At 55.0% G+C, this 23,603-nt stretch overlaps 1 protein-coding gene across 1 annotated transcript in view; it reads left to right on the top strand.

Annotated features, from left to right (window-relative positions):
- The window catches only part of LOC138742039 (mucin-2-like), a 198,115-nt gene that overhangs the window by 171,681 nt on the left and 2,831 nt on the right, over positions 1–23,603 (top strand). Inside the window, exons 34-36 of the mRNA XM_069896231.1 lie at positions 11,667–12,036; positions 12,728–13,027; positions 16,189–16,326. Of these exons, the coding sequence (XP_069752332.1) occupies positions 11,667–12,036; positions 12,728–13,027; positions 16,189–16,326 (808 nt within the window). The remainder of the gene's footprint in view (positions 1–11,666; positions 12,037–12,727; positions 13,028–16,188; positions 16,327–23,603) is intronic.

Here is a 23,603-nt window from a genome sequence, read left to right as displayed (position 1 = left end):
CTTCTCTCCCACCCAGTCCCCTGCAAGGATTCGCTCCCCTTCTCTCCCACCCAGTCCCCTGCAAGGATTCCATCCCCTTTCCTCCCACCCAGTCCCCTGCAAGGATTCACTCCCTTTCTCTCCCACCCAGTCCCCTGCAAGTTTTTCATCCCCTTCCCTTCCATCCAGTCCCCTGCAATGATTCCATTCCCTTCTCTTAAACCCAGTCCCCTGCAAGGATTCCCTCCCCTTCTCTCCCGCCCAGTCCCCTGCAAGGATTCCCTCCCACCCAGTCGCCTTCAAGGATTCCATCCACTTCCCTCCCACCCAGTCCCCTGCAAGGATTCCCTCCCATTCCCTCCCACCCAGTCCCCTGCAAGGATTCCCTCCCCTTTCTCTCCCACCCAGTCCCTGTAAGTATTCCCTCCCACCCAGTCACCTGCAAGGATACCATTCCCTTCTCTTGCACCCAGTCCCCTGTAAGGATTCCCTCCACTTCACTCCCGCCCAGTCGCCTGCAAGGATTCCCTCCTCTTCTTTCCCACCCAGTGCCCTGCAAGTGTTCCCTCCCACCCAGTCCCCTGCAAGGATTCCTTCGCCCTTCTCTCCCACTCAGTCCCCTGCAAGGATTCCCTCCCCCCTTCTCTCCCAGCCAGTCCCCTGCAAGGATTCCCTCCCCTTCTCTCCCACACAGCCCCCTGCAAGGATTCCTTCCCACCCATTCCCCTAGAAGGATTCCATTCCCTTCTCTTGCACCCAGTCCCCTGCAAGGACTCCCTCCACTTCTCTCCCGCCCAGTCCCCTGCAAGTGTTCCCTCCCACCCAGTCCCCTGCAAGGATTCCATCCCCTTCCCTCCCACCCAGTCCCCTGCAAGAATTCCCTTCTCTTCTCTCCCACTCATTCCCTTGGAAGGATTTCATTCTCTTCTCTTTCACCCATTCCCCTACAAGTATTCCCTCCACTTCTTTCCCGCCCAGCCCCCTTCAAGGATTCCCTCCCACCCATTCCCCTGGAAGGATTCCATTCCCCTCTCTTGCACCCAGTGCCCTACAAGGATTCGCTCGCCTTCTCTCCCGCCCAGTCACCTGCAAGGATTCCCTCCCACCCAGTCCCCTGCAAGGATTCCATCCCCTTCTCTCCCGCCCAGCCCCATGAAAGGATTCCCTCCCCCTTCTCTCCCACCCAGTCCCCTGCAAGAATCTCTCCCCTTCTCTCCCACCCTGTCCCCTGCAAGGATTCCATCCCTCTTCGCTCCCACCCAGTCCTCGCCTTCCCTCCCTCCCAGTCCCCTGCAAGGATTCCATTCCCTCATCTCCCACCCAGTCCCCTGCAAGGATTCCCACCCTTTCTCTCCCACCCAGTCCCTTGCAAGGGTTCCATCCCCCCCTTCTCTCCCACCCAGTGCCCTGCAAGGACTCCCTCCACTTCTCTCCCGCCCAGTCCCCTGCAAGTGTTCCCTCCCACCCAGTCCCCTGCAAGGATTCCCTCCCTTTTCTCTCCCACCCAGTGCCTTACAAGGGTTTCATCCCCCCTTCTCTCCCTCCCAGTCCCCTGCAAAGATTCATTTCCCTTCTCTTGCACCCAGTCCCCTGCTAGAATTCCCTCCACTTCTCTGCCGCTCAGTCCCCTGCAAGGATTCCCTCCCACCCAGTCCCCTGCAAGGATTCCCTCCACCTTCTCTCCCACTCAGTCCCCTGCAAGGATTCCCTCCCCCCTTCTCTCCCAGCCAGTCCCCTGCAAGAATTCCCTCCCTTTCTCTCCCACCCAGTCCCCTGCAAGGATTCCCTTCTCTTCTCTCCCACTCATTCCCTTGGAAGGATTTCATTCTCTTCTCTTTCACCCAGTCCCCTGCAAGGATTCCCTCCACTTCTGTCCCGCCTAGTCCCCTGCAAGGATTCCCTCCCACCCAGTCCCTTGCAAGGATTCCGTCCCTTTCTCTCCCACCCAGTCCCCTGCAAGGATTCCATCCCCTTCCCTCTAACCCAGTCCCCTGCAAGGATTCCCTCCCCTTCTCTCCCACCCATTCCCCTGGAAGGATTCCATTCCCCTCTCTTGCACCCAGTGCCCTACAAGGATTCCCTCGCCTTCTCTCCCGCCCAGCCACCTGCAAGGATTCCCTCCCACCCAGTCCCCTGCAAGGATTCCCTACCACCCAGACCCCTGCAAGGATTCCCTCGTCTTCTCTCCCGCCCAGTCCCCTGCAAGTGTTCCCTCACACCCAGTCTCCTGCAAGGATTCTGTCCCATTCCCCCCACCCAGTCCCCTGGAATGATTCCCTCCACTTTCTCTCCCACTCAGTCCCTTGCAAGGGTTCCATCCCCCTTCTCCCCCACCCAATCCCTTGCAAGGATTCCCTCCTCTTCTTTCCCACCCAGTCCCCTGCAACTGTTCCCTCCCACCCAGTCCCCTGCAAGGATTCCTTCCCCCTTCTCTCCCACTCAGTCCCCTGCAAGGATTCCCTCCCCCCTTCTCTCCCAGCCAGTCCCCTGAAAGGATTCCCTCCCCTTCTCTCCCACCCAGTCTCCTGCAAGTATTCCCTCCCTTTCTCTCCCACCCAGTCCCCTGCAAGGATTCCCTCCACTTCTTTCCTGCCCAGCCCCCTGCAAGGATTCCTTCCCACCCATTCCCCAAGAAGGATTCACTCCCTTTCTCTCCCACCCAGTCCCCTGCAAGTTTTTCATCCCCTTCCCTTCCATCCAGTCCCCTGCAATGATTCCATTCCCATCTCTTAAACCCAGTCCCCTGCAAGGATTCCCTCCCCTTCTCTCCCGCCCAGTCCCCTGCAAGGATTCCCTCCCACCCAGTCGCCTTCAAGGATTCCATCCCCTTACCTCCCACCCAGTCCCCTGCAAGGATTCCCTCCCATTCCCTCCCACCCAGTCCCCTGCAAGGATTCCCTCCCCTTTCTCTCCCACCCAGTCCCTGTAAGTATTCCCTCCCACCCAGTCACCTGCAAGGATTCCATTCCCTTCTCTTGCACCCAGTCCCCTGTAAGGATTCCCTCCACTTCACTCCCGCCCAGTCCCCTGCAAGGATTCCCTCCCCTTCTATCTCGTCCAGTCCCTGCAAGGATTCCCTCCCTCCCAGTCCCCTGCAAAGATTCATTTCCCTTCTCTTGCACCCAGTCCCATGCTAGAATTCCCTCCACTTCTCTCCCGCTCAGTCCCCTGCAAGGATTCCCTCCCACCCAGTCCCCTGCAAGGATTCCCTCCACCTTCTCTCCCATTCAGTCCCCTGCAAGGATTCCCTCCCCACTTCTCTCCCAGCCAGTCCCCTGCAAGGATTCCCTCCCCTTCTCTCGCACCCAGTCCCCTGCAAGGATTCCCTCCCCTTCTATCTCGTCCAGTCCCTGCAAGGATTCCCTCCCTCCCAGTCCCCTGGAAAGATTCATTTCCCTTCTCTTGCACCCAGTCCCCTGCTAGAATTCCCTCCACTTCTCTCCCGCTCAGTCCCCTGCAAGGATTCCCTCCCACCCAGTCCCCTGCAAGGATTCCCTCCACCTTCTCTCCCACTCAGTCCCCTGCAAGGATTCCCTCCCCCCTTCTCTCCCAGCCAGTCCCCTGCAAGGATTCCCTCCCACCCAGTCCCCTGCAAGGATTCCCTCCCACCCAGTCCCCTGCAAGGATTCCCTCCACATTCTCTCCCACTCAGTCCCCTGCAAGGATTCCCTCCCCCCTTCTCTTGCACCCAGTCCCCTGGAAGGATTCCATTCCCTTCTGTTGCACCCAGTCCCCGGAAAGGATTCCCACCCCTTTTCTCCCGCCCAGTCCCCTGCAAGAATTCCCTCCCTCCCTGTCCCCTGCAAGGATTCCATCCCCTTCTCTCCTGCCCAGTCGAATGAAAGGATTCCCTCCCCCTTCTCTCCCACCCTGTCCCCTGCAAGGATTCCCTCCCCTTCTCTCCCACCCAGTCCACTGCAAGGATTCGCTCCCCTTCTCGCCCACCCAGTCCCCTGCAAGGATTCCATCCCCTTCCTTCCCACCCTGTCCCCTGCAAGGATTCCGTCCCATTCCCTCCCACACAGTCCCTGCAAGGATTCCCTCCCACCCAGTCCCCTGCAAGGATTCCATTCCCTTCTCTTGCACCAAGTCCCCTGCAAGGATTCCCTCCACTTCACTCCCGCCCAGTCCGCTGCAAGGATTCCCTCCCACCCAGTTCCCTGCAAGGATTCCCTCCCCTTCTCTCCCACCCAGTCCCCTGCAAGGATTCGCTCCCCTTCTCTCCCACCCAGTCCCCTGCAAGGATTCCATCCCCTTTCCTCCCACCCAGTCCCCTGCAAGGATTCACTCCCTTTCTCTCCCACCCAGTCCCCTGCAAGTTTTTCATCCCCTTCCCTTCCATCCAGTCCCCTGCAATGATTCCATTCCCTTCTCTTAAACCCAGTCCCCTGCAAGGATTCCCTCCCCTTCTCTCCCGCCCAGTCCCCTGCAAGGATTCCCTCCCACCCAGTCGCCTTCAAGGATTCCATCCACTTCCCTCCCACCCAGTCCCCTGCAAGGATTCCCTCCCATTCCCTCCCACCCAGTCCCCTGCAAGGATTCCCTCCCCTTTCTCTCCCACCCAGTCCCTGTAAGTATTCCCTCCCACCCAGTCACCTGCAAGGATACCATTCCCTTCTCTTGCACCCAGTCCCCTGTAAGGATTCCCTCCACTTCACTCCCGCCCAGTCGCCTGCAAGGATTCCCTCCTCTTCTTTCCCACCCAGTCCCCTGCAAGTGTTCCCTCCCACCCAGTCCCCTGGAAGGATTCCTTCGCCCTTCTCTCCCACTCAGTCCCCTGCAAGGATTCCCTCCCCCCTTCTCTCCCAGCCAGTCCCCTGCAAGGATTCCCTCCCCTTCTCTCCCACACAGCCCCCTGCAAGGATTCCTTCCCACCCATTCCCATAGAAGGATTCCATTCCCTTCTCTTGCACCCAGTCCCCTGCAAGGACTCCCTCCACTTCTCTCCCGCCCAGTCCCCTGCAAGTGTTCCCTCCCACCCAGTCCCCTGCAAGGATTCCATCCCCTTCCCTCCCACCCAGTCCCCTGCAAGAATTCCCTTCTCTTCTCTCCCACTCATTCCCTTGGAAGGATTTCATTCTCTTCTCTTTCACCCATTCCCCTACAAGTATTCCCTCCACTTCTTTCCCGCCCAGCCCCCTTCAAGGATTCCCTCCCACCCATTCCCCTGGAAGGATTCCATTCCCCTCTCTTGCACCCAGTGCCCTACAAGGATTCGCTCGCCTTCTCTCCCGCCCAGTCACCTGCAAGGATTCCCTCCCACCCAGTCCCCTGCAAGGATTCCATCCCCTTCTCTCCCGCCCAGCCCCATGAAAGGATTCCCTCCCCCTTCTCTCCCACCCAGTCCCCTGCAAGAATCTCTCCCCTTCTCTCCCACCCTGTCCCCTGCAAGGATTCCATCCCTCTTCGCTCCCACCCAGTCCTCGCCTTCCCTCCCTCCCAGTCCCCTGCAAGGATTCCATTCCCTCATCTCCCACCCAGTCCCCTGCAAGGATTCCCACCCTTTCTCTCCCAGCCAGTCCCTTGCAAGGGTTCCATCCCCCCTTCTCTCCCACCCAGTGCCCTGCAAGGACTCCCTCCACTTCTCTCCCGCCCAGTCCCCTGCAAGTGTTCCCTCCCACCCAGTCCCCTGCAAGGATTCCCTCCCTTTTCTCTCCCACCCAGTGCCTTACAAGGGTTTCATCTCCCCTTCTCTCCCACCCAGTCCCCTGCAAGGATTCCCTCCCCTTCTATCTTGTCCAGTCCCTGCAAGGATTCCCTCCCTCCCAGTCCCCTGCAAAGATTCATTTCCCTTCTCTTGCACCCAGTCCCCTGCTAGAATTCCCTCCACTTCTCTGCCGCTCAGTCCCCTGCAAGGATTCCCTCCCACCCAGTCCCCTGCAAGGATTCCCTCCACCTTCTCTCCCACTCAGTCCCCTGCAAGGATTCCCTCCCCCCTTCTCTCCCAGCCAGTCCCCTGCAAGAATTCCCTCCCTTTCTCTCCCACCCAGTCCCCTGCAAGGATTCCCTTCTCTTCTCTCCCACTCATTCCCTTGGAAGGATTTCATTCTCTTCTCTTTCACCCAGTCCCCTGCAAGGATTCCCTCCACTTCTGTCCCGCCTAGTCCCCTGCAAGGATTCCCTCCCACCCAGTCCCTTGCAAGGATTCCGTCCCTTTCTCTCCCACCCAGTCCCCTGCAAGGATTCCATCCCCTTCCCTCTAACCCAGTCCCCTGCAAGGATTCCCTCCCCTTCTCTCCCACCCATTCCCCTGGAAGGATTCCATTCCCCTCTCTTGCACCCAGTGCCCTACAAGGATTCCCTCGCCTTCTCTCCCGCCCAGCCACCTGCAAGGATTCCCTCCCACCCAGTCCCCTGCAAGGATTCCCTACCACCCAGACCCCTGCAAGGATTCCCTCGTCTTCTCTCCCGCCCAGTCCCCTGCAAGTGTTCCCTCACACCCAGTCTCCTGCAAGGATTCTGTCCCATTCCCCCCACCCAGTCCCCTGGAATGATTCCCTCCACTTTCTCTCCCACTCAGTCCCTTGCAAGGGTTCCATCCCCCTTCTCCCCCACCCAATCCCTTGCAAGGATTCCCTCCTCTTCTTTCCCACCCAGTCCCCTGCAACTGTTCCCTCCCCTTCTCTCCCACCCAGTCTCCTGCAAGTATTCCCTCCCTTTCTCTCCCACCCAGTCCCCTGCAAGGATTCCCTCCACTTCTTTCCTGCCCAGCCCCCTGCAAGGATTCCTTCCCACCCATTCCCCAAGAAGGATTCCATTCCCTTCTCTTGCACCCAGTCCCCTGCAAGGACTCCCTCCACTTCTCTCCCGCCCAGTCCCCTGCAAGTGTTCCCTCCCACCCAGTCCCCTGCAAGGATTCCATCCCCTTCCCTCCCACCCAGTCCCCTGCAAGAATTCCCTTCTCTTCTCTCCCACTCATTCCCTTGGAAGGATTTCATTCTCTTCTCTTGCACCCAGTCCCCTGCAAGGATTCCCTCCACTTCTCTCCCGCCTAGTCCCCTGCAAGGATTCCCTCCCACCCAGTCCCCTGCAAGGATTCCCTCCTCTTCTCTCCCGCCCAGTCCCCTCCAAGTATTCCCTCCCACCCAGTCCCTTCCAAGGATTCCGTCCCTTTCTCTCCCACCCAGTCCCGTGCAAGGATTCCATCCCCTTCCCTATAACCCAGTCCCCTACAAGGATTCCCTCCCCTTCTCTCCCACCCATTCCCCTGGAAGGATTCCATTCCCCTCTCTTGCACCCAGTGCCCTACAAGGATTCCCTCGCCTTCTCTCCCGCCCAGTCACCTGCAAGGATTCCCTCCCACCCAGTCCGCTGCAAGGATTCCCTACCACCCAGTCCCCTGCAAGGATTCCATCGTCTTCTCTCCCGCCCAGTCCCCTGCAAGTGTTCCCTCCCACCCAGTCTCCTGCAAGGATTCTGTCCCATTCCCCCCACCCAGTCCCCTGCAATGATTCCCTCCACTTTCTCTCCCACTCAGTCCCTTGCAAGGGTTCCATCCCCCCTTCTCCCCCACCCAATCCCTTGCAAGGATTCCCTCCCCTTGTTTCCCACTCAGTCCCCTACAAGGATTCCCTCCCACCCAGTCCCATGCAAGGATTCCATTCCCTTCTCTTACACCCAGTCCCCTGCAAGGATTCCCTCCACTTCTCTCCCGCCCAGTCCCCTGCAAGGATTCCCTCCCACCCAGTCCCCTGCAAGGACTCACTCCCCCTTGTTTCCCACTCAGTCCCCTGCAAGGATTCCCTCCCCCCTTCTCTCCCAGCCAGTCCCCTGCAAGGATTCCATTCCCTTCTCTTGCACCCAGTCCCCTGCAAGGATTCCCTCCACTTCTCTCCCGCCCAGTCCCCTGCAAGTGTTCCCTCCCACCCAGTCCCCTGCAAGGATTCCATCCCCTTACCTCCTACCCAGTCCCCTGCAAGGATTCCGTCTCATTCCCCCCCACCCAGTCCCCTGCAAGGATTCCCTCCCCTTTCTCTCCCACCCAGTCCCTTGCCAGGGTTCCATCTCCCCTTCTCCCCCACCCAGTCCCCTGCAAGCATTCCCTTCTCTTCTCTCCCACTCATTCCCTTGGAAGGATTTCATTCTCTTCTCTTGCACACAGTCCCCTGCAAGAACTCCCTCCACTTCTCTCCCGCCCAGTCCCCTGCAAGTGTTCCCTCCCACCCAGTCCCCTGCAAGGATTCCATCCCCTTCCCTCCCACCCAGTCCCCTGCAAGGATTCCCTCCCCTTCTCTCCCACCCAGTTCCCTGCACGGATTCCCTCCACTTTACTCCCGCCCAGTCCGCTGCAAGGATTCTCTCCCACCGAGTTCCCTGCAAGGATTCCCTCCCCTTCTCTCCCACCCAGTCCCCTGCAAGGATTCGCTCCCCTTCTCTCCCACCCAGTCCCCTGCAAGGATTCCATCCCCTTTCCTCGCACCCAGTCCCCTGCAAGGATTCACTCCCTTTCTCTCCCACCCTGTCCCCTGCAAGTTTTTCATCCCCTTCCCTTCCATCCAGTCCCCTGCAATGATTCCATTCCCTTCTCTTGCACGCAGTCCCCTGCAAGGATTCCCTCCCCTTCTCTCCCGCCCAGTCCCCTGCAAGGATTCCCTCCCACCCAGTCGCCTTCAAGGATTCCATCCCCTTCCCTCCCACCCAGTCCCCTGCAAGGATCCCTCCCATTCCCTCCCACCCATTCCCCTGCAAGGATTCCCTCCCCTTTCTCTCCCACCCAGTCCCTGTAAGTATTCCCTCCCACCCAGTCACCTGCAAGGATTCCATTCCCTTCTCTTGCACCCAGTCCCCTATAAGGATTCGCTCCACTTCACTCCCGCCCAGTCCCCTGCAAGCATTCCCTCCTCTTCTTTCCCACCCAATGCCCTGCAAGTGTTCCCTCCCACCCAGTCCCCTGCAAGGTTTCCTTCCCCCTTCTCTCCCACTCAGTCCCCTGCAAGGATTCCCTCCCCCCTTCTCTCCCAGCCGTCCCCTGCAAGGATTCCCTCCCCTTCTCTCCCACCCAGTCTCCTGCAAGGATTCCCTCCCTTTCTCTCCCACCCAGTCCCCTGCAAGGATTCCCTCCACTTCTTTCGTGCCCAGCCCCCTGCAAGGATTCCTTCCCACCCATTCCCCTAGAAGGATTCCATTCCCTTCTCTTGCACCCAGTCCACTGCAAGGACTCCCTCCACTTCTCTCCCGCCCAGTCCCCTGCAAGTGTTCCCTCCCAACCAGTCCCCTGCAAGGATTCCATCCCCTTCCCTCCCACCCAGTCCCCTGCAAGGATTCCATTCCCTTCTCTTGCACCCAGTCCCCTGCAAGGATTCCCTCCACTTCTCTGCCGCCTAGTCCCCTGCAAGGATTCCCTCCCACCCAGTCCCCTGCAAGGATTCCCTCCTCTTCTCTCCCGCCCAGTCCCCTCCAAGTATTCCCTCCCACCCAGTCCCCTGCAAGGATTCCGTCCCTTTCTAACCCACCCAGTCACGTGCAAGGATTCCATCCCCTTCCCTCTAACCCAGTCCCCTGCAAGGATTCCCTCCCCTTCTCTCCCACCCATTCCCCTGGAAGGATTCCATTCCCCTCTCTTGCACCCAGTGCCCTACAAGGATTCCCTCGACTTCTCTCCCACCCAGCCACCTGCAAGGATTCCCTCCCTCCAAGTCCCCTGCAAGGATTCCCTACCACCCAGTCCCCTGCAAGGATTCCCTCGTTTTCTCGCCCGCCCAGTCCCCTGCAAGTGTACCCTCCCACCCAGTCTCCTGCAAGGATTCTGTCCCATTCCCCCCACCCAGTCCCCTGCAAGGATTCCCTCCACTTTCTCTCCCACTCAGCCCCTTGCAAGGGTTCCATCCCCCCTTCTCCCCCACCCAATCCCTTGCAAGGATTCCCTCCCCTTCTATCTCGCCCAGTCCCTACAAGGATTCCCTCCCACCCAGTCCCCTGCAAGGATTCCATTCCCTTCTCTTACACCCAGTCCCCTGCAAGGATTCCCTCCACTTCTCTCCAGCCCAGTCCCCTGCAAGGATTCCCTCCCACCCAGTCCCCTGCAAGGACTCACTCCCCCTTGTTTCCCACTCAGTCCCCTGCAAGGATTCCCTCCCCCCTTCTCTCCCAGCCAGTCCCCTGCAAGGATTCCATTCCCTTCTCTTGCACCCAGTCCCCTGTAAGGATTCCCTCCACTTCTCTCCCGCCCAGTCCCCTGCAAGGATTCCCTCCCCTTTCTCTCCCATCCAGTCCCTTGCCAGGGTTCCATCTCCCCTTCTCTCCCACCCAGTCCACTGCAAGCATTCCCTTCTCTTCTCTCCCACTCATTCCCTTGGAAGGATTTCATTCTCTTCTCTTGCACCCAGTCCCCTGCAAGGACTCCCTCCACTTCTCTCCCGCCCAGTCCCCTGCAAGTGTTCCCTCCCACCCAGTCCCCTGCAAGGATTCCATCCCCTTCCCTCCCACCCAGTCCACTGCAAGAATTCCCTCCCACCCAGTCCCCTGCAAGGATTCCATCACCTTCTCTCCTGCCCAGTCCAATGAAAGGATTCCCTCCCCTTCTCTCCAACCCAGTCCCCTGCAAGGATTCCCTCCCTTTCTCTCCCACCCAGTCCCTTGCAGGGGTTCCATCACCCCTTCTCTCCCACCCAATCCCCTTCAAGGATTCCCTCCACTTCTCTCCCGCCTAGTCCCCTGCAAGGATTTCCCCCCACCCAGTCCCCTGCAAGGATTCCCTCTCCCCTTCTCTTGCACCCAGTCCCCTGCAAGGATTCCCTCCTCTTCTCTCCAACCCAGTTCCCTGCAAGGATTTCCTCCCACCCAGTCCCATGCAAGGATTCCCTCCCTTTACTCTCCCACCCAGTGCCTTACAAGGGTTTCATCCCCCCTTCTCTCCCACCCAGTCCCCTGCAAGGATGCCCTCCCCTTCTATCTCGTCCAGTCCCTGCAAGGATTCCCTCCCTCCCAGTCCCCTGCAAAGATTCATTTCCCTTCTCTTGCATCCAGTCCCCTGCTAGAATTCCCTCCACTTCTCTGCCGCTCAGTCCCCTGCAAGGATTCCCTCCACCCAGTCCCCTGCAAGGATTCCCTCCACCTTATCTCCCACTCAGTCCCCTGCAAGGATTCCCTCCCCCCTTCTCTCCCAGCCAGTCCCCTGCAAGGATTCCCTCCCCTTCTCTCGCAACCAGTCCCTTGCAAGAATTCCCTCCCTTTCCCTCCCACCCAGTCCCCTGCAAAGATTCCATCCCCTTCCCTCCCACCCAGTCCCCTGCAAGGATTCCCTTCTCTTCTCTCCCACTCATTCCCTTGGAAGGATTTCATTCTCTTCTCTTTCACCCAGTCCCCTGCAAGGATTCCCTCCACTTCTTTCCCGCCCAGCCCCCTGCAAGGATTCCCTCCCACCCATTCCCCTGGAAGGATTCCATTACCTTCTCTTGCACCCAGTCCCCTGCAAGGATTCCCTCCACTTCTCTCCCGTCTCGTTCCCTGCAAGGATTCCCTCCCACCCAGTCCCCTGCAAGGATTCCCTCTTCTTCTCTCCCGCCCAGTCCCATCCAAGTATTCCCTCCCACCCAGTCCCTTGCAAGGATTCCGTCCCTTTCTCTCCCACCCAGTCCCCTGCAAGGATTCCATCCCCTTCCCTCTAACCCAGTCCCCTGCAAGGATTCCCTCCCCTTCTCTCCCACCCATTCCCCTGGAAGGATTCCATTCCCCTCTCTTGCACCCAGTGCCCTACAAGGATTCTCTCGCCTTCTCTCCCGCCCAGCCACCTGCAAGGATTCCCTCCCACCCAGTCCCCTGCAAGGATTCCATCCCGTTCTCTCCCGCCCAGCCCCAAGAAAGGATTCCCTCACCCTTCTATCCCACCCAGTCCCCTACAAGGACTCCCTACCCTTCTTTCTCACCCAGTCCCCAGCAAGGATTCCCTCCACTCTCTCCAACTCAGTACCCTGCAAGAATCCCTCCCCTTCTCTCCCAACCTGTCCCCTGCAAGGATTCCATCCCTCTTCGCTCCCACCCAGTCCCCTGCAAGGAATCCCTCCCACCCAGTCACCTGCAAGGATTTCATTCCCTTATCTCCCACCCAGTCCCCTGCAAGTATTCCCACCCTTTCTCTCCCACCCAGTCCCTTGCAAGGGTTCCATCCCCCCTTCTCTCCCACCCAGTCCCCTGCAAGGATTCCCTCCCACCCAGTCCCCAGCAAGGATGCCCACCCACCTTCCCTCTAACCCAGTCCCCTGCAAGGATTCCCTCCCGTTCTCTCCAGCCCAGTCTCCTGCAAGGAGTTCCTCCCACCCAGTCCCATGCAAGGATTCCCTCACCCTTCTATCCCACCCAGTCCCCTGCAAGGATACCCTCCCCCCTTCTCTCCCAGCCAGTCCCCTGCAAGGTTTCTCTCCCCTTTTCTCCCACCCAGTCCGCTGCAAGGATTCCCTCCCCTTCTCTCCCACCCAGACCCCTGCGAGGATTCCCTCCCTTTCTCTCCCACCCAGTCCCTTGCCAGGGTTCCATCTCCACTTCTCTCCCACCCAGTCCCCTGCAAGCATTCCCTTCTCTTCTCTCCCACTCATTCCCTTGGAAGGATTTCATCCTCTTCTCTTGCACCCAATCCCCTGCAAGGACTCCCTCCACTTCTCTCCCGCCCAGTCCCCTGCAAGTGTTCCCTCCCACCCAGTCCCCTGCAAGGATTCCATCCCCTTCCCTCCCACCCAGTCCCCTGCAAGGATTCCCTCCCCTTCTCTCCCACCCATTCCCCTGTAAGGATTCCATTCCCCTCTCTTGCACCCAGTGCCCTACAAGGATTCCCTCACCTTCTCCCCCGCCCAGTCACCTGCAAGGATTCCCTCCCACCCAGTCCCCTGCAAGGATTTCATCCCCTTCTCTCCCGCCCAGCCCCATGAAAGGATTCCCTCCCCCTTCTCTCCCACCCAGTCCCCTGCAAGGACTCCCTACCCTTATTTCTCACCCAGTCCCCAGCAAGGATTCCCTCCCCTCTCTCCAACTCAGTACCCTGCAAGAATCCCTCCCCTTCTCTCCCACCCTGTCCCCTGCAAGGATTCCATCCCTCTTCGCTCCCACCCAGTCCCCTGCAAGGAATCCCTCGCCTTCCCTCCCTCCCAGTCCCCTGCAAGGATTCCATTCCCTCATCTCCCACCCAGTCCCCTGCAAGGATTCCCACCCTTTCTCTCCCACCCAGTCCCTTGCAAGGGTTCCATCCCCCCTTCTCTCCCACCCAGTCCCCTGCAAGGATTCCCTCGCCTTCTATCATGCCCAGTTTACTGCAAGGATTCCCACCCCCTTCTCTCCAACCCAGTCGCCTGCAAGGACTCCCTCCACTTCTCTCCCGCCCAGTCCCCTGCAAGTGTTCCCTCTCACCCAGTCCCCTGCAAGGATTCCATCCCCTTCCCTCCCACCCAGTCCCCTGCAAGAATTCCCTTCCACCCAGTCCCCTGCAAGGATTCCATCCCCTTCTCTCCTGCCCAGTCCAATGAAAGGATTCCCTCCCCTTCTCTCCCACACATTCCCTTGGAAGGATTCCATTCTCTCATGCCCAGTTTACTGCAAGGATTCCCAACCCCTTCTCTCCAACCCAGTCCCCTGCAAGGATTCCCTCCCTTTCTCTCCCACCCAGTCCCTTGGAAGGGTTCCATCACCCCTTCTCTCCCACCCAATCCCCTTCAAGGATTCCCTCCACTTCTCTCCCACCTAGTCCCCTGCAAGGATTTCCCCCCACCCAGTCCCCTGCAAGGATTCCCTCCCCCCTTCTCTTGCACCCAGTCCCCTGCAAGGATTCCCTCCACCTTCTCTCCCACTCAGTCCCCTCCAAGGATTCCCTTCCCTTTCTCTCCCACCCAGTCCCTTGCAAGGGTTTCATACCCCCTTCTCTCCCACCTAGTCCGCTGCAAGGATTCCCTCCCCTTCTATCTCGTCCAGTCCCTGCAAGGATTCCCTCCCTCCCAGTCCCCTGCAAAGATTCATTTCCCTTCTCTTGCACCCAGTCCCCTGCTAGAATTCCCTCCACTTCTCTCCCGCTCAGTCCCCTGCAAGGATTCCCTCCCACCCAGTCCCCTGCAAGGATTCCCTCCACCTTCTCTCCCACTCAGTCCCCTGCAAGGATTTCCTCCCCCCTTATCTCCCAGCCAGTCCCCTGCAAGGATTCCCTCCCACCCAGTCCCCTGCAAGGATTCCCTCCACCTTCTCTCCCACTCAGTCCCCTGCAAGGATTCCCTCCCCCCTTCTCTCCCACCCAAACCCCTGCAAGGATTCCCTCCCCCTTCTCTTGCACCCAGTCCCCTGCAAGGATTCCATTCCCTTCTCTTGCACCCAGTCCCCGGCAAGGATTCCCACCCCTTTTCTCCCGCCCAGTCCCCTACAAGAATTCCCTCCCACCCAGTCCCCTGCAAGGATTCCATCCCCTTCTCTCCTGCCCAGTCGAATGAAAGGATTCCCTCCCCCTTCTCTCCCACCCTGTCCCCTGCAAGGATTCCCTCCCCTTCTCTCCCACCCAGTCCACTGCAAGGATTCGCTCCCCTTCTCGCCCACCCAGTCCCCTGCAAGGATTCCATCCCCTTCCTTCCCACCCTGTCCCCTGCAAGGATTCCGTCCCATTCCCTCCCACCCAGTCCCTGCAAGGATTCCCTCCCACCCAGTCCCCTGCAAGGATTCCCTCCCCACTTCTCTCCCACTCAGTCCCCTGCAAGGATTCCCTCCCCCTTCTCTTGCAACCAGTCCCCTGCAAGGATTCCCTCCCACCCAGTCCCCTGCAAGGATTCCCTCCACCTTCTCTCCCACCATGTTCCCTGCAAGGATTCCCTCCTCTTCTCTCCAGCCCAGTTCCCTGCAAGGATTTCCTCCCACCCAGTCCCCTGCAAGGATTCCCTCCACCTTCTCTCCCACTCAGTCCCCTCCAAGGATTCCCTTCCCTTTCTCTCCCACCCAGTCCCTTGCAAGGGTTTCATACCCCCTTCTCTCCCACCCAGTCCCCTGCAAGGATTGCCTCCCCTTCTATCTCGTCCAGTCCCTGCAAGGATTCCCTCCCTCCCAGTCCCCTGCAAAGATTCATTTCCCTTCTCTTGCACCCAGTCCCCTGCTAGAATTCCCTCCACTTCTCTCCCGCTCAGTCCCCTGCAAGGATTCCCTCCCACCCAGTCCCCTGCAAGGATTCCCTCCACCTTCTCTCCCACTCAGTCCCCTGCAAGGATTTCCTCCCCCCTTATCTCCCAGCCAGTCCCCTGCAAGGATTCCCTCCCACCCAGTCCCCTGCAAGGATTCCCTCCACCTTCTCTCCCACTCAGTCCCCTGCAAGGATTCCCTCCCCCCTTCTCTCCCACCCAAACCCCTGCAAGGATTCCCTCCCCCTTCTCTTGCACCCAGTCCCCTGCAAGGATTCCATTCCCTTCTCTTGCACCCAGTCCCCGGCAAGGATTCCCACCCCTTTTCTCCCGCCCAGTCCCCTACAAGAATTCCCTCCCACCCAGTCCCCTGCAAGGATTCCATCCCCTTCTCTCCTGCCCAGTCGAATGAAAGGATTCCCTCCCCTTTCTCTCCCACCCTGTCCCCTGCAAGGATTCCCTCCCCTTCTCTCCCACCCAGTCCACTGCAAGGATTCGCTCCCCTTCTCGCCCACCCAGACCCCTGCAAGGATTCCATCCCCTTCCTTCCCACCCTGTCCCCTGCAAGGATTCCGTCCCATTCCCTCCCACCCAGTCCCTGCAAGGATTCCCTCCCACCCAGTCCCCTGCAAGGATTCCCTCCCCCCTTCTCTCCCACCCAGTCCCCTGCAAGGATTCCCTCCCCCTTCTCTTGCAACCAGTCCCCTGCAAGGATTCCCTCCCACCCAGTCCCCTGCAAGGATTCCCTCCACCTTCTCTCCCACCATGTTCCCTGCAAGGATTCCCTCCCCTTCTCTCCCACCCAGTTCCCTGCAAGGATTCCCTCCACTTTACTCCCGCCCAGTCCGCTGCAAGGATTCCCTCCCACCCAGTTCCCTACAAGGATTCCCTCCCCTTCTCTCCCACCCAGTCCCCTGCAAGGATTCGCTCCCCTTCTCTCCCACCCAGTCCCCTGCAAGGATTCCATCCCCTTTCCTCGCACCCAGTCCCCTGCAAGGATTCACTCCCTTTCTCTCCCACCCTGTCCCCTGCAAGTTTTTCATCCCCTTCCCTTCCATCCAGTCCCCTGCAATGATTCCATTCCCTTCTCTTGCACCCAGTCCCCTGTAAGGATTCCCTCCCCTTCTCTCCCGCCCAGTCACCTGCAAGGATTCCCTCCCACCCAGTCGCCTTCAAGGATTCCATCCCCTTCCCTCCAACCCAGTCGCCTGCAAGGACTTCCTCCACTTCTCTCCCGCCCAGTCCCCTGCAAGTGTTCCCTCTCACCCAGTCCCCTGCAAGGATTCCATCCCCTTCCCTCCCACCCAGTCCCCTGCAAGAATTCCCTTCCACCCAGTCCCCTGCAAGGATTCCATCCCCTTCTCTCTTGCCCAGTCCAATGAAAGGATTCCCTCCCCTTCTCTCCCACACTGTCCCCTGCAAGGATTCCCTCCCCTTCTCTCCCACCGAGTCCCCTGCAAGGATTCACTCCCCTTCTCGCCCACCCAGTCCCCTGCAAGGATACCATCCCCTTCCTTCCCACCCAGTCCCCTGCAAGGATTCCGTCCCATTCCCTCCCACCCAGTCCCTGCAAGGATTCCCTCTCACCCAGACCCCTGCAAGGATTCCATTCCCTTCTCTTGCACCAAGTCCCCTGCAAGGATTCCCTCCACTTCACTCCCGCCCAGTCCGCTGCAAGGATTCCCTCCCACCCAGTCCCCTGCAAGGATTCCCTCCCCTTCTCTCCCACCCAGTCCCCTGCAAGGATTCGCTCCCCTTCTCTCCCACCCAGTCCCCTGCAAGGATTCCATCCCCTTTCCTCCCACCTAGTCCCCTGCAAGGATTCACTCCCTTTCTCTCCCACCCAGTCCCCTGCAAGTTTTTCATCCCCTTCCCTTCCACCCAGTCCCCTGCAATGATTCCATTCCCTTCTCTTGCACCCAGTCCCCTGCAAGGATTCCCTCCCCTTCTCTCCCGCCTAGTCCCCTGCAAGGATTCCCTCCCACCCAGTCGCCTTCAAGGATTCCATCCCCTTCCCTCCCACCCAGTCCCCTGCAAGGATTCCCTCCCATTCCCTCCCACCCAGTCCCCTGCAAGGATTCCCTCCCCTTTCTCTCCCACCCAGTCCCTGTAAGTATTCCCTCCCACCCAGTCACCTGCAAGGATTCCATTCCATTCTCTTGCACCCAGTCCCCTGCAAGGATTCCCTCCCATTTCTCTCCCACCCAGTCCCTTGCAAGGGTTCCATCCCCTCTTCTCTCCCACCCATTCCCCTGCAAGGATTGCCTCCCACCCAGTCCACTGCAAGGATTCCCTCCCCCTTCTCTTGCACCCAGTCCCGTGCAAGGATTCCCACCTCTTCTTTCCCGCCCAGTCCCCTGCAAGGATTGCCTCCCACCCAGTCCCCTGCATGGATTCCCTCCCACTTCTCTTGCACCCAGTCCCCTGCAAGGATTCCCTCCTCTTCTTTCCCACCTAGTCCCCTGCAAGTGTTCTCTCCCACCCAGTCCCCTGCAAGGATTCCTTCCCCTTTCTCTCCCACTCAGTCCCCTGCAAGGATTCCCTCCCCTTCTCTCCCACCCAGTCCCCTGCAAGGATTCCCTCCCTTTCTCTCCCACCCAGTCCCCTGCAAGTTTTCCATCCCCTTCCCTCCCACCCAGTCCCCTGCAAGGATTCCATTCCCTTCTCTCCCAGCCAGTCCCCTGCAAGTTTTCCATCCCCTTCCCTCCCACCCAGTCCACTGCACGTATTCCATTCACTTCTCTTGCACCCAGTCCCCTGTAAGGATTCCCTCCACTTCTCTCCCGCCCAGTCCGCTGCAAGGATTCCCTCCCACCCAGTCCTCTGCAAGGATTCCATTCCCTTCTCTTGCACCCAGTCCTCTGTAAGGATTCCCGCCACTGCTCTCCCGCCTAGTCCGCTGCAAGGATTCCCTCCCACCCAGTCCCCTGCAAGGATTCCCTCCCCCTTCTCTTGCACCCAGTCCCCTGCAAGGATTCCCTCCCCTTCTCTCCCGCCCAGTCCCCTGCAAGGATTCCCTCCCACCCAGTCCCCTGAAAGGATTCCATTCCCTTCTCTTTTACCCAGTCCCCGGCAAGGATTCCCACCCCTTTTCTCCCGCCCAGTCCCCTGCAAGAATTCCCTCCCACCCAGTCCCCTGCAAGGATTCCATCCCCTTCTCTCCTGCCCAGTCCAATGAAAGGATTCCCTCCCCCTTCTCTCCCACCCTGTCCCCTGCAAGGATTCCCTCCCCTTCTCTCCCACCGAGTCCCCTGCAAGGATTCACTCCCCTTCTCGCCCACCCAGTCCCCTGCAAGGATTCCATCCCCTTCCTTCCCACCCAGTCCCCTGCAAGGATTCCGTCCCATTCCCTCCCACCCAGTCCCTGCAAAGATTCCCTCTCACCCAGACCCCTGCAAGGATTCCATTCCCTTCTCTTGCACCAAGTCCCCTGCAAGGATTCCCTCCACTTCACTCCCGCCCAGTCCGCTGCAAGGATTCCCTCCCACCCAGTCCCCTGCAAGGATTCCCTCCCCCTTCTCTCCCACCCTGTCCCCTGCAAGGATTCCCTCCCCTTCTCTCCCACCCAGTACCCTGCAAGGATTCCCTCCACTTCACTCCCGCCCAGTCCGCTGCAAGGATTCCCTCCCACCCAGTCCCCTGCAAGGATTCCCTCCCCTTCTCTCCCACCCAGTCCCCTGCAAGGATTCGCTCCCCTTCTCTCCCACCCAGTCCCCTGCAAGGATTACATCCCCTTTCCTCCCACCCAGTCCCCTGCAAGGATTCCATTCCCTTCTCTTGCACCAAGTCCCCTGCAAGGATTCCCTCCACTTCACTCCCGCCCAGTACGCTGCAAGGATTCCCTCCCACACAGTACCCTGCAAGGATTCCCTCCCCCTTCTCTCCCACCCTGTCCCCTGCAAGGATTCCCTCCCCTTCTCTCCCACCCAGTCCCCTGCAAGGATTCCCTCCCCTTCTCTCCCACCCAGTCCCCTGCAAGGATTCCCTCCACTTCACTCCCGCCCAGTCCGCTGCAAGGATTCCCTCCCACCCAGTCCCCTGCAAGGATTCCCTCCCCTTCTCTCCCACCCAGTCCCCTGCAAGGATTCACTCCCTTTCTCTCCCACCCAGTGCCCTGCAAGTTTTTCATCCCCTTCCCTTCCACCCAGTCCCCTGCAATTATTCCATTCCCTTCTCTTGCACCCAGTCCCCTGCAAGGATTCCCTCCCCTTCCCTCCCACCCAGTCCCCTGCAAGGATTCCCTCCCATTCCCTCCCACCCAGTCCCTGTAAGTATTCCCTCCCACCCAGTCACCTGCAAGGATTCCATTCCATTCTCTTGCACCCAGTCCCCTGCAAGGATTCCCTCCCATTTCTCTCCCACCCAGTCCCTTGCAAGGGTTCCATCCCCTCTTCTCTCCCACCCATTCCCCTGCAAGGATTGCCTCCCACCCAGTCCACTGCAAGGATTCCCTCCCCCTTCTCTTGCACCCAGTCCCGTGCAAGGATTCCCACCTCTTCTTTCCCGCCCAGTCCCCTGCAAGTATTGCCTCCCATTCCCTCCCACCCAGTCCCCTGCAAGGATTCCCTCCCACCCAGTCCCCTGCAAGGATTCCCTCCACCTTCTCTCCCACTCAGTCCCCTGCAAGGATTCCCTCCCCCCTTCTCTCCCACACTTGTTCGAATATTTCAATATTATTTCTTAAACTATATGTTATTTTTTCTAATGGAATACATTTATTCATTTCTATATACCATTGTTGTAGTTTCAAATTATCTTCCAATTTCCAGGTTGACATAATACATTTTTTTGCTACGGCTAGGGCTATCTTGACAAATCTTTTTTGTGCATCTTCCAAGTCAATTCCAAATTCTTTATTTTTTATGTTACTTAGGAGAAAGATCTCTGGATTCTTTGGTATATTGTTTTCTGTTATTTTATTTAATATCTGATTGAGATCATCCCAAAATTTTTCTACTCTCTCACATGTCCAGATTGCATGAATTGTTGTTCCCCTTTCTTTTTTACATCGAAAACATCTATCAGATACTGTTGGGTCCCATTTATTTAACTTTTGCGGTGTAATGTATAGTCTGTGTAACCAATTATATTGTATCATACGCAGCCTCGTATTTATTGTATTTCTCATCGTTCCAGAACATAATTTCTCCCATGTTTCCTTTTTTATCTTTATATTTAAATCTTGTTCCCATTTTTGTTTAGTTTTACCATTTGTTTCCTCATTCTCCTTTTCTTGCAGTTTGATATACATATTTGTTATAAATCTTTTGATTAACATTGTATCTGTAATCACATATTCAAGGTTACTTCCCTCTGGTAAACTCAAATTGCTTCCTAATTTATCTTTCAAGTAGGATCTCAGTTGGTAATATGCCAGCGCTGTATCTCCAGTTATATTGTACTTATCTCTCATTTGTTCAAAGGATAAGAATCTACTTCCTGAAAAACAATTTTCTATTCTTTTAATCCCTTTTTTTTCCCATTTTCTAAAGGAAAGGTTGTCTATTGTAAAAGGGAGTCGCTTATTTTGCGTCAATATTAGTTTTGGTATTTGATAATTTATTTTATTTCTTTCTACATGAATCTTCTTCCATATATTGAGGAGATGGTGCAATACTGGAGAAGTTCTATGTTGTACCAATTTTTCGTCCCATTTATATAATATGTGTTCAGGTATCTTTTCCCCTATTTTATCTAATTCTAGTCTCGTCCAGTCTGGTTTTTCCCTTGTTTGATAAAAATCTGATAGGTACCTTAATTGTGCGGCTCTATAATAATTTTTGAAGTTTGGCAATTGTAGGCCTCCTTGTTTATACCATTCTGTTAATTTATCTAGTGCTATCCTCGGTTTCCCCCCTCTCCATAAAAATCTCCTTATTATTTTCTTTAACTCTTTGAAGAATTTTTCTGTCAGTTGTATTGGCAATGCCTGAAATAAGTATAGTATCCTTGGAAAAATGTTCATTTTAATACAGTTTATCCTTCCTATCAGTGTTAGTGGTAGCTCTTTCCAATGCTCTAAATCGTCCTGTAATTTTTTCATTAGTGGATTGTAATTGAGTTTATATAATTGGCCTAGATTTTTGTTTATTTGCACACCTAGGTATCTTATTGCCTGCATTTGCCATCTGAATGGGGATTCCTCCTTAAATTTTGAGAAATCCGCGTTATTCATAGGCATTGCTTCACTTTTATTTACGTTTATCTTGTATCCCGACACTTCTCCATATTCCTTCAATTTCTTATATAGTTCTTTTATTGATAGTTCTGGTTCTGTTAAGTACACTATCACATCATCCGCAAATAGACTGATTTTATACTCCCTGTCTTTTATTTTTATTCCTTTTATATTATTATCTATTCTTATCGATTCTGCTGGTGGTTCTATAGCTAGCGCAAACAATAATGGTGATAGTGGGCATCCCTGCCGCGTTGACCTGCTTAAGTTAAATTGCTTTGATACATGTCCATTTACTGTCACTTTCGCTAACGGTCCCTCATATAATGCTTTAATCCAATTAATATACTTCTCCGGTAAACTGAATTTTTGCAATACTTTGAACAAGTAATTCCATTCTACTCTGTCGAAGGCCTTCTCTGCGTCTAAAGCAACTGCTACTGCCGGTGCTCTATTTCCTTCTACTGCATGAATTAAGTTAATAAATTTACAAATATTGTCTGTTGTGCGTCTTTTTTTGATAAATCCAGTTTGGTCTAAATTTACCATTTTCGGTACCCGTTCTGCTAATCTGTTTGCTAATAGTTTAGCTATTATCTTATAATCTGTGTTTAGCAGAGATATTGGTCTATATGACGCTGGTGAGAGTGGATCTTTCCCTTGTTTTAGTATCACTGTAATTATTGCTGTTTTACATGAGTCTGGTAAGTTTTGTGTCTCATCAATCTGGTTGATTACATCCAGGAGGGGCGGTATTATTAGATCTTTAAATGTTTTGTAGAATTCTATTGGGAGTCCATCCTCTCCTGGTGTTTTATTATTTGGTAAATTTTTTATTATCTCTTGTATTTCTACTGTTCCAAATGGTTCTGTTAATTTATTTTGTTCCTCTATTTGTAGTTTTGGTAGTTCAATTTTAGTCAAAAATTCATCTATTTTCCCTTCTTTCCCTTCGTTTTCAGTTCGGTATAATTGTTCATAGAATTCTCTGAAGTTTTCCTTAATTTCTTTTGGATTATATGTAATTTGTTTGTCTTTTTTCCTTGTTGCCAATACCATTTTCTTAGTTTCCTCTGTCTTAAGCTGCCATGCTAAGATTTTGTGTGTTTTTTCACCTAGTTCATAATATTTCTGTTTTGTCTTCATTATGTTCTTCTCCACCTTATATGTTTGTAATGTTTCATATTTTATTTTTTTATCCGCCAATTCTCTTCTTTTGGTTGTATCTTCCTTTATTGCTAATTTTTTTTCTATGTTTATTATTTCCCTTTCCAACTGCTCTGTTTCCTGATTATAGTCCTTCTTCATCTTGGTTGCATAACTTATTATTTGTCCTCTAATGAATGCTTTCATTGCGTCCCATAGTATAAACTTATCTTCCACTGATTCCGTATTTACTTCAAAGTACATTTTTAATTGTTTTTCAATAAATTCTCTAAAATCCTGTCTTTTAAGTAGCATGGGGTTTAATCTCCATCTATACATTCTTGGAGGGATGTCCTCTAGCTCTATTGCCAATAACAGGGGTGAGTGGTCCGATAATAGTCTAGCTTTATATTCTGTTTTCCTAACTCTCCCTTGAATGTGGGCTGATAACAGGAATAGGTCTATCCTTGAGTATGTTTTATGTCTAGTCGAGTAGTATGAGTATTCCTTTTCTTTTGGGTTTTGTTTCCTCCATATGTCCACAAGTTTCATTTCTTGCATTGATTTAATTATAAATTTGGTTACTTTGTTCTTCCTGTTAATTTTTTTCCCCGTTTTATCCATATTTGGATCCAAATTCAGATTGAAATCCCCTCCTATTAGTATGTTCCCTTGCGTATTAGCTACCTTCAAAAAGATATCTTGCATAAACTTTTGATCTTCTTCGTTAGGTGAATATATATTAAGTAGATTCCAAAGCTCCGAATATATCTGACATTTTATCATAACATATCTCCCTGCTGGATCTATTATTTCCTCTTCTATTTTAAATGGCACATTTTTGCTAATTAATATAGCCACTCCTCTTGCTTTTGAATTATACGATGCTGCTGTTACATGTCCTACCCAATCTCTCTTTAATTTCTTGTGCTCCAATTCAGTTAAGTGTGTTTCTTGGACAAATGCTATATCTATTTTTTCCTTTTTCAGTAAATTTAGTAGTTTCTTCCTTTTAATTTGGTTATGTATTCCATTAATATTTAGAGTCATATAGTTCAGCGTAGCCATTTTATATTTTGTTTATCTTCTCTTTCCGTTTTTCCATCATTACCTTTCCTCCTTTTCCATTTCTGTTTTCTTATTTTCAACTCTTTACCAGACAACATTCCTACAACATCTAACATTTTCCTTATTCTCCTATTTCTATCTTCTTTATCCCCAACCTCCCC

Source organism: Narcine bancroftii, chromosome 8, assembly GCF_036971445.1.
Source record: "Narcine bancroftii isolate sNarBan1 chromosome 8, sNarBan1.hap1, whole genome shotgun sequence".
In the NCBI taxonomy this organism is placed as follows: Eukaryota; Metazoa; Chordata; class Chondrichthyes; order Torpediniformes; family Narcinidae; genus Narcine; species Narcine bancroftii.
The sequence above is the reverse complement of the archived record's forward strand: the minus strand, read 5'-3'. Positions and strand labels throughout refer to the sequence as shown.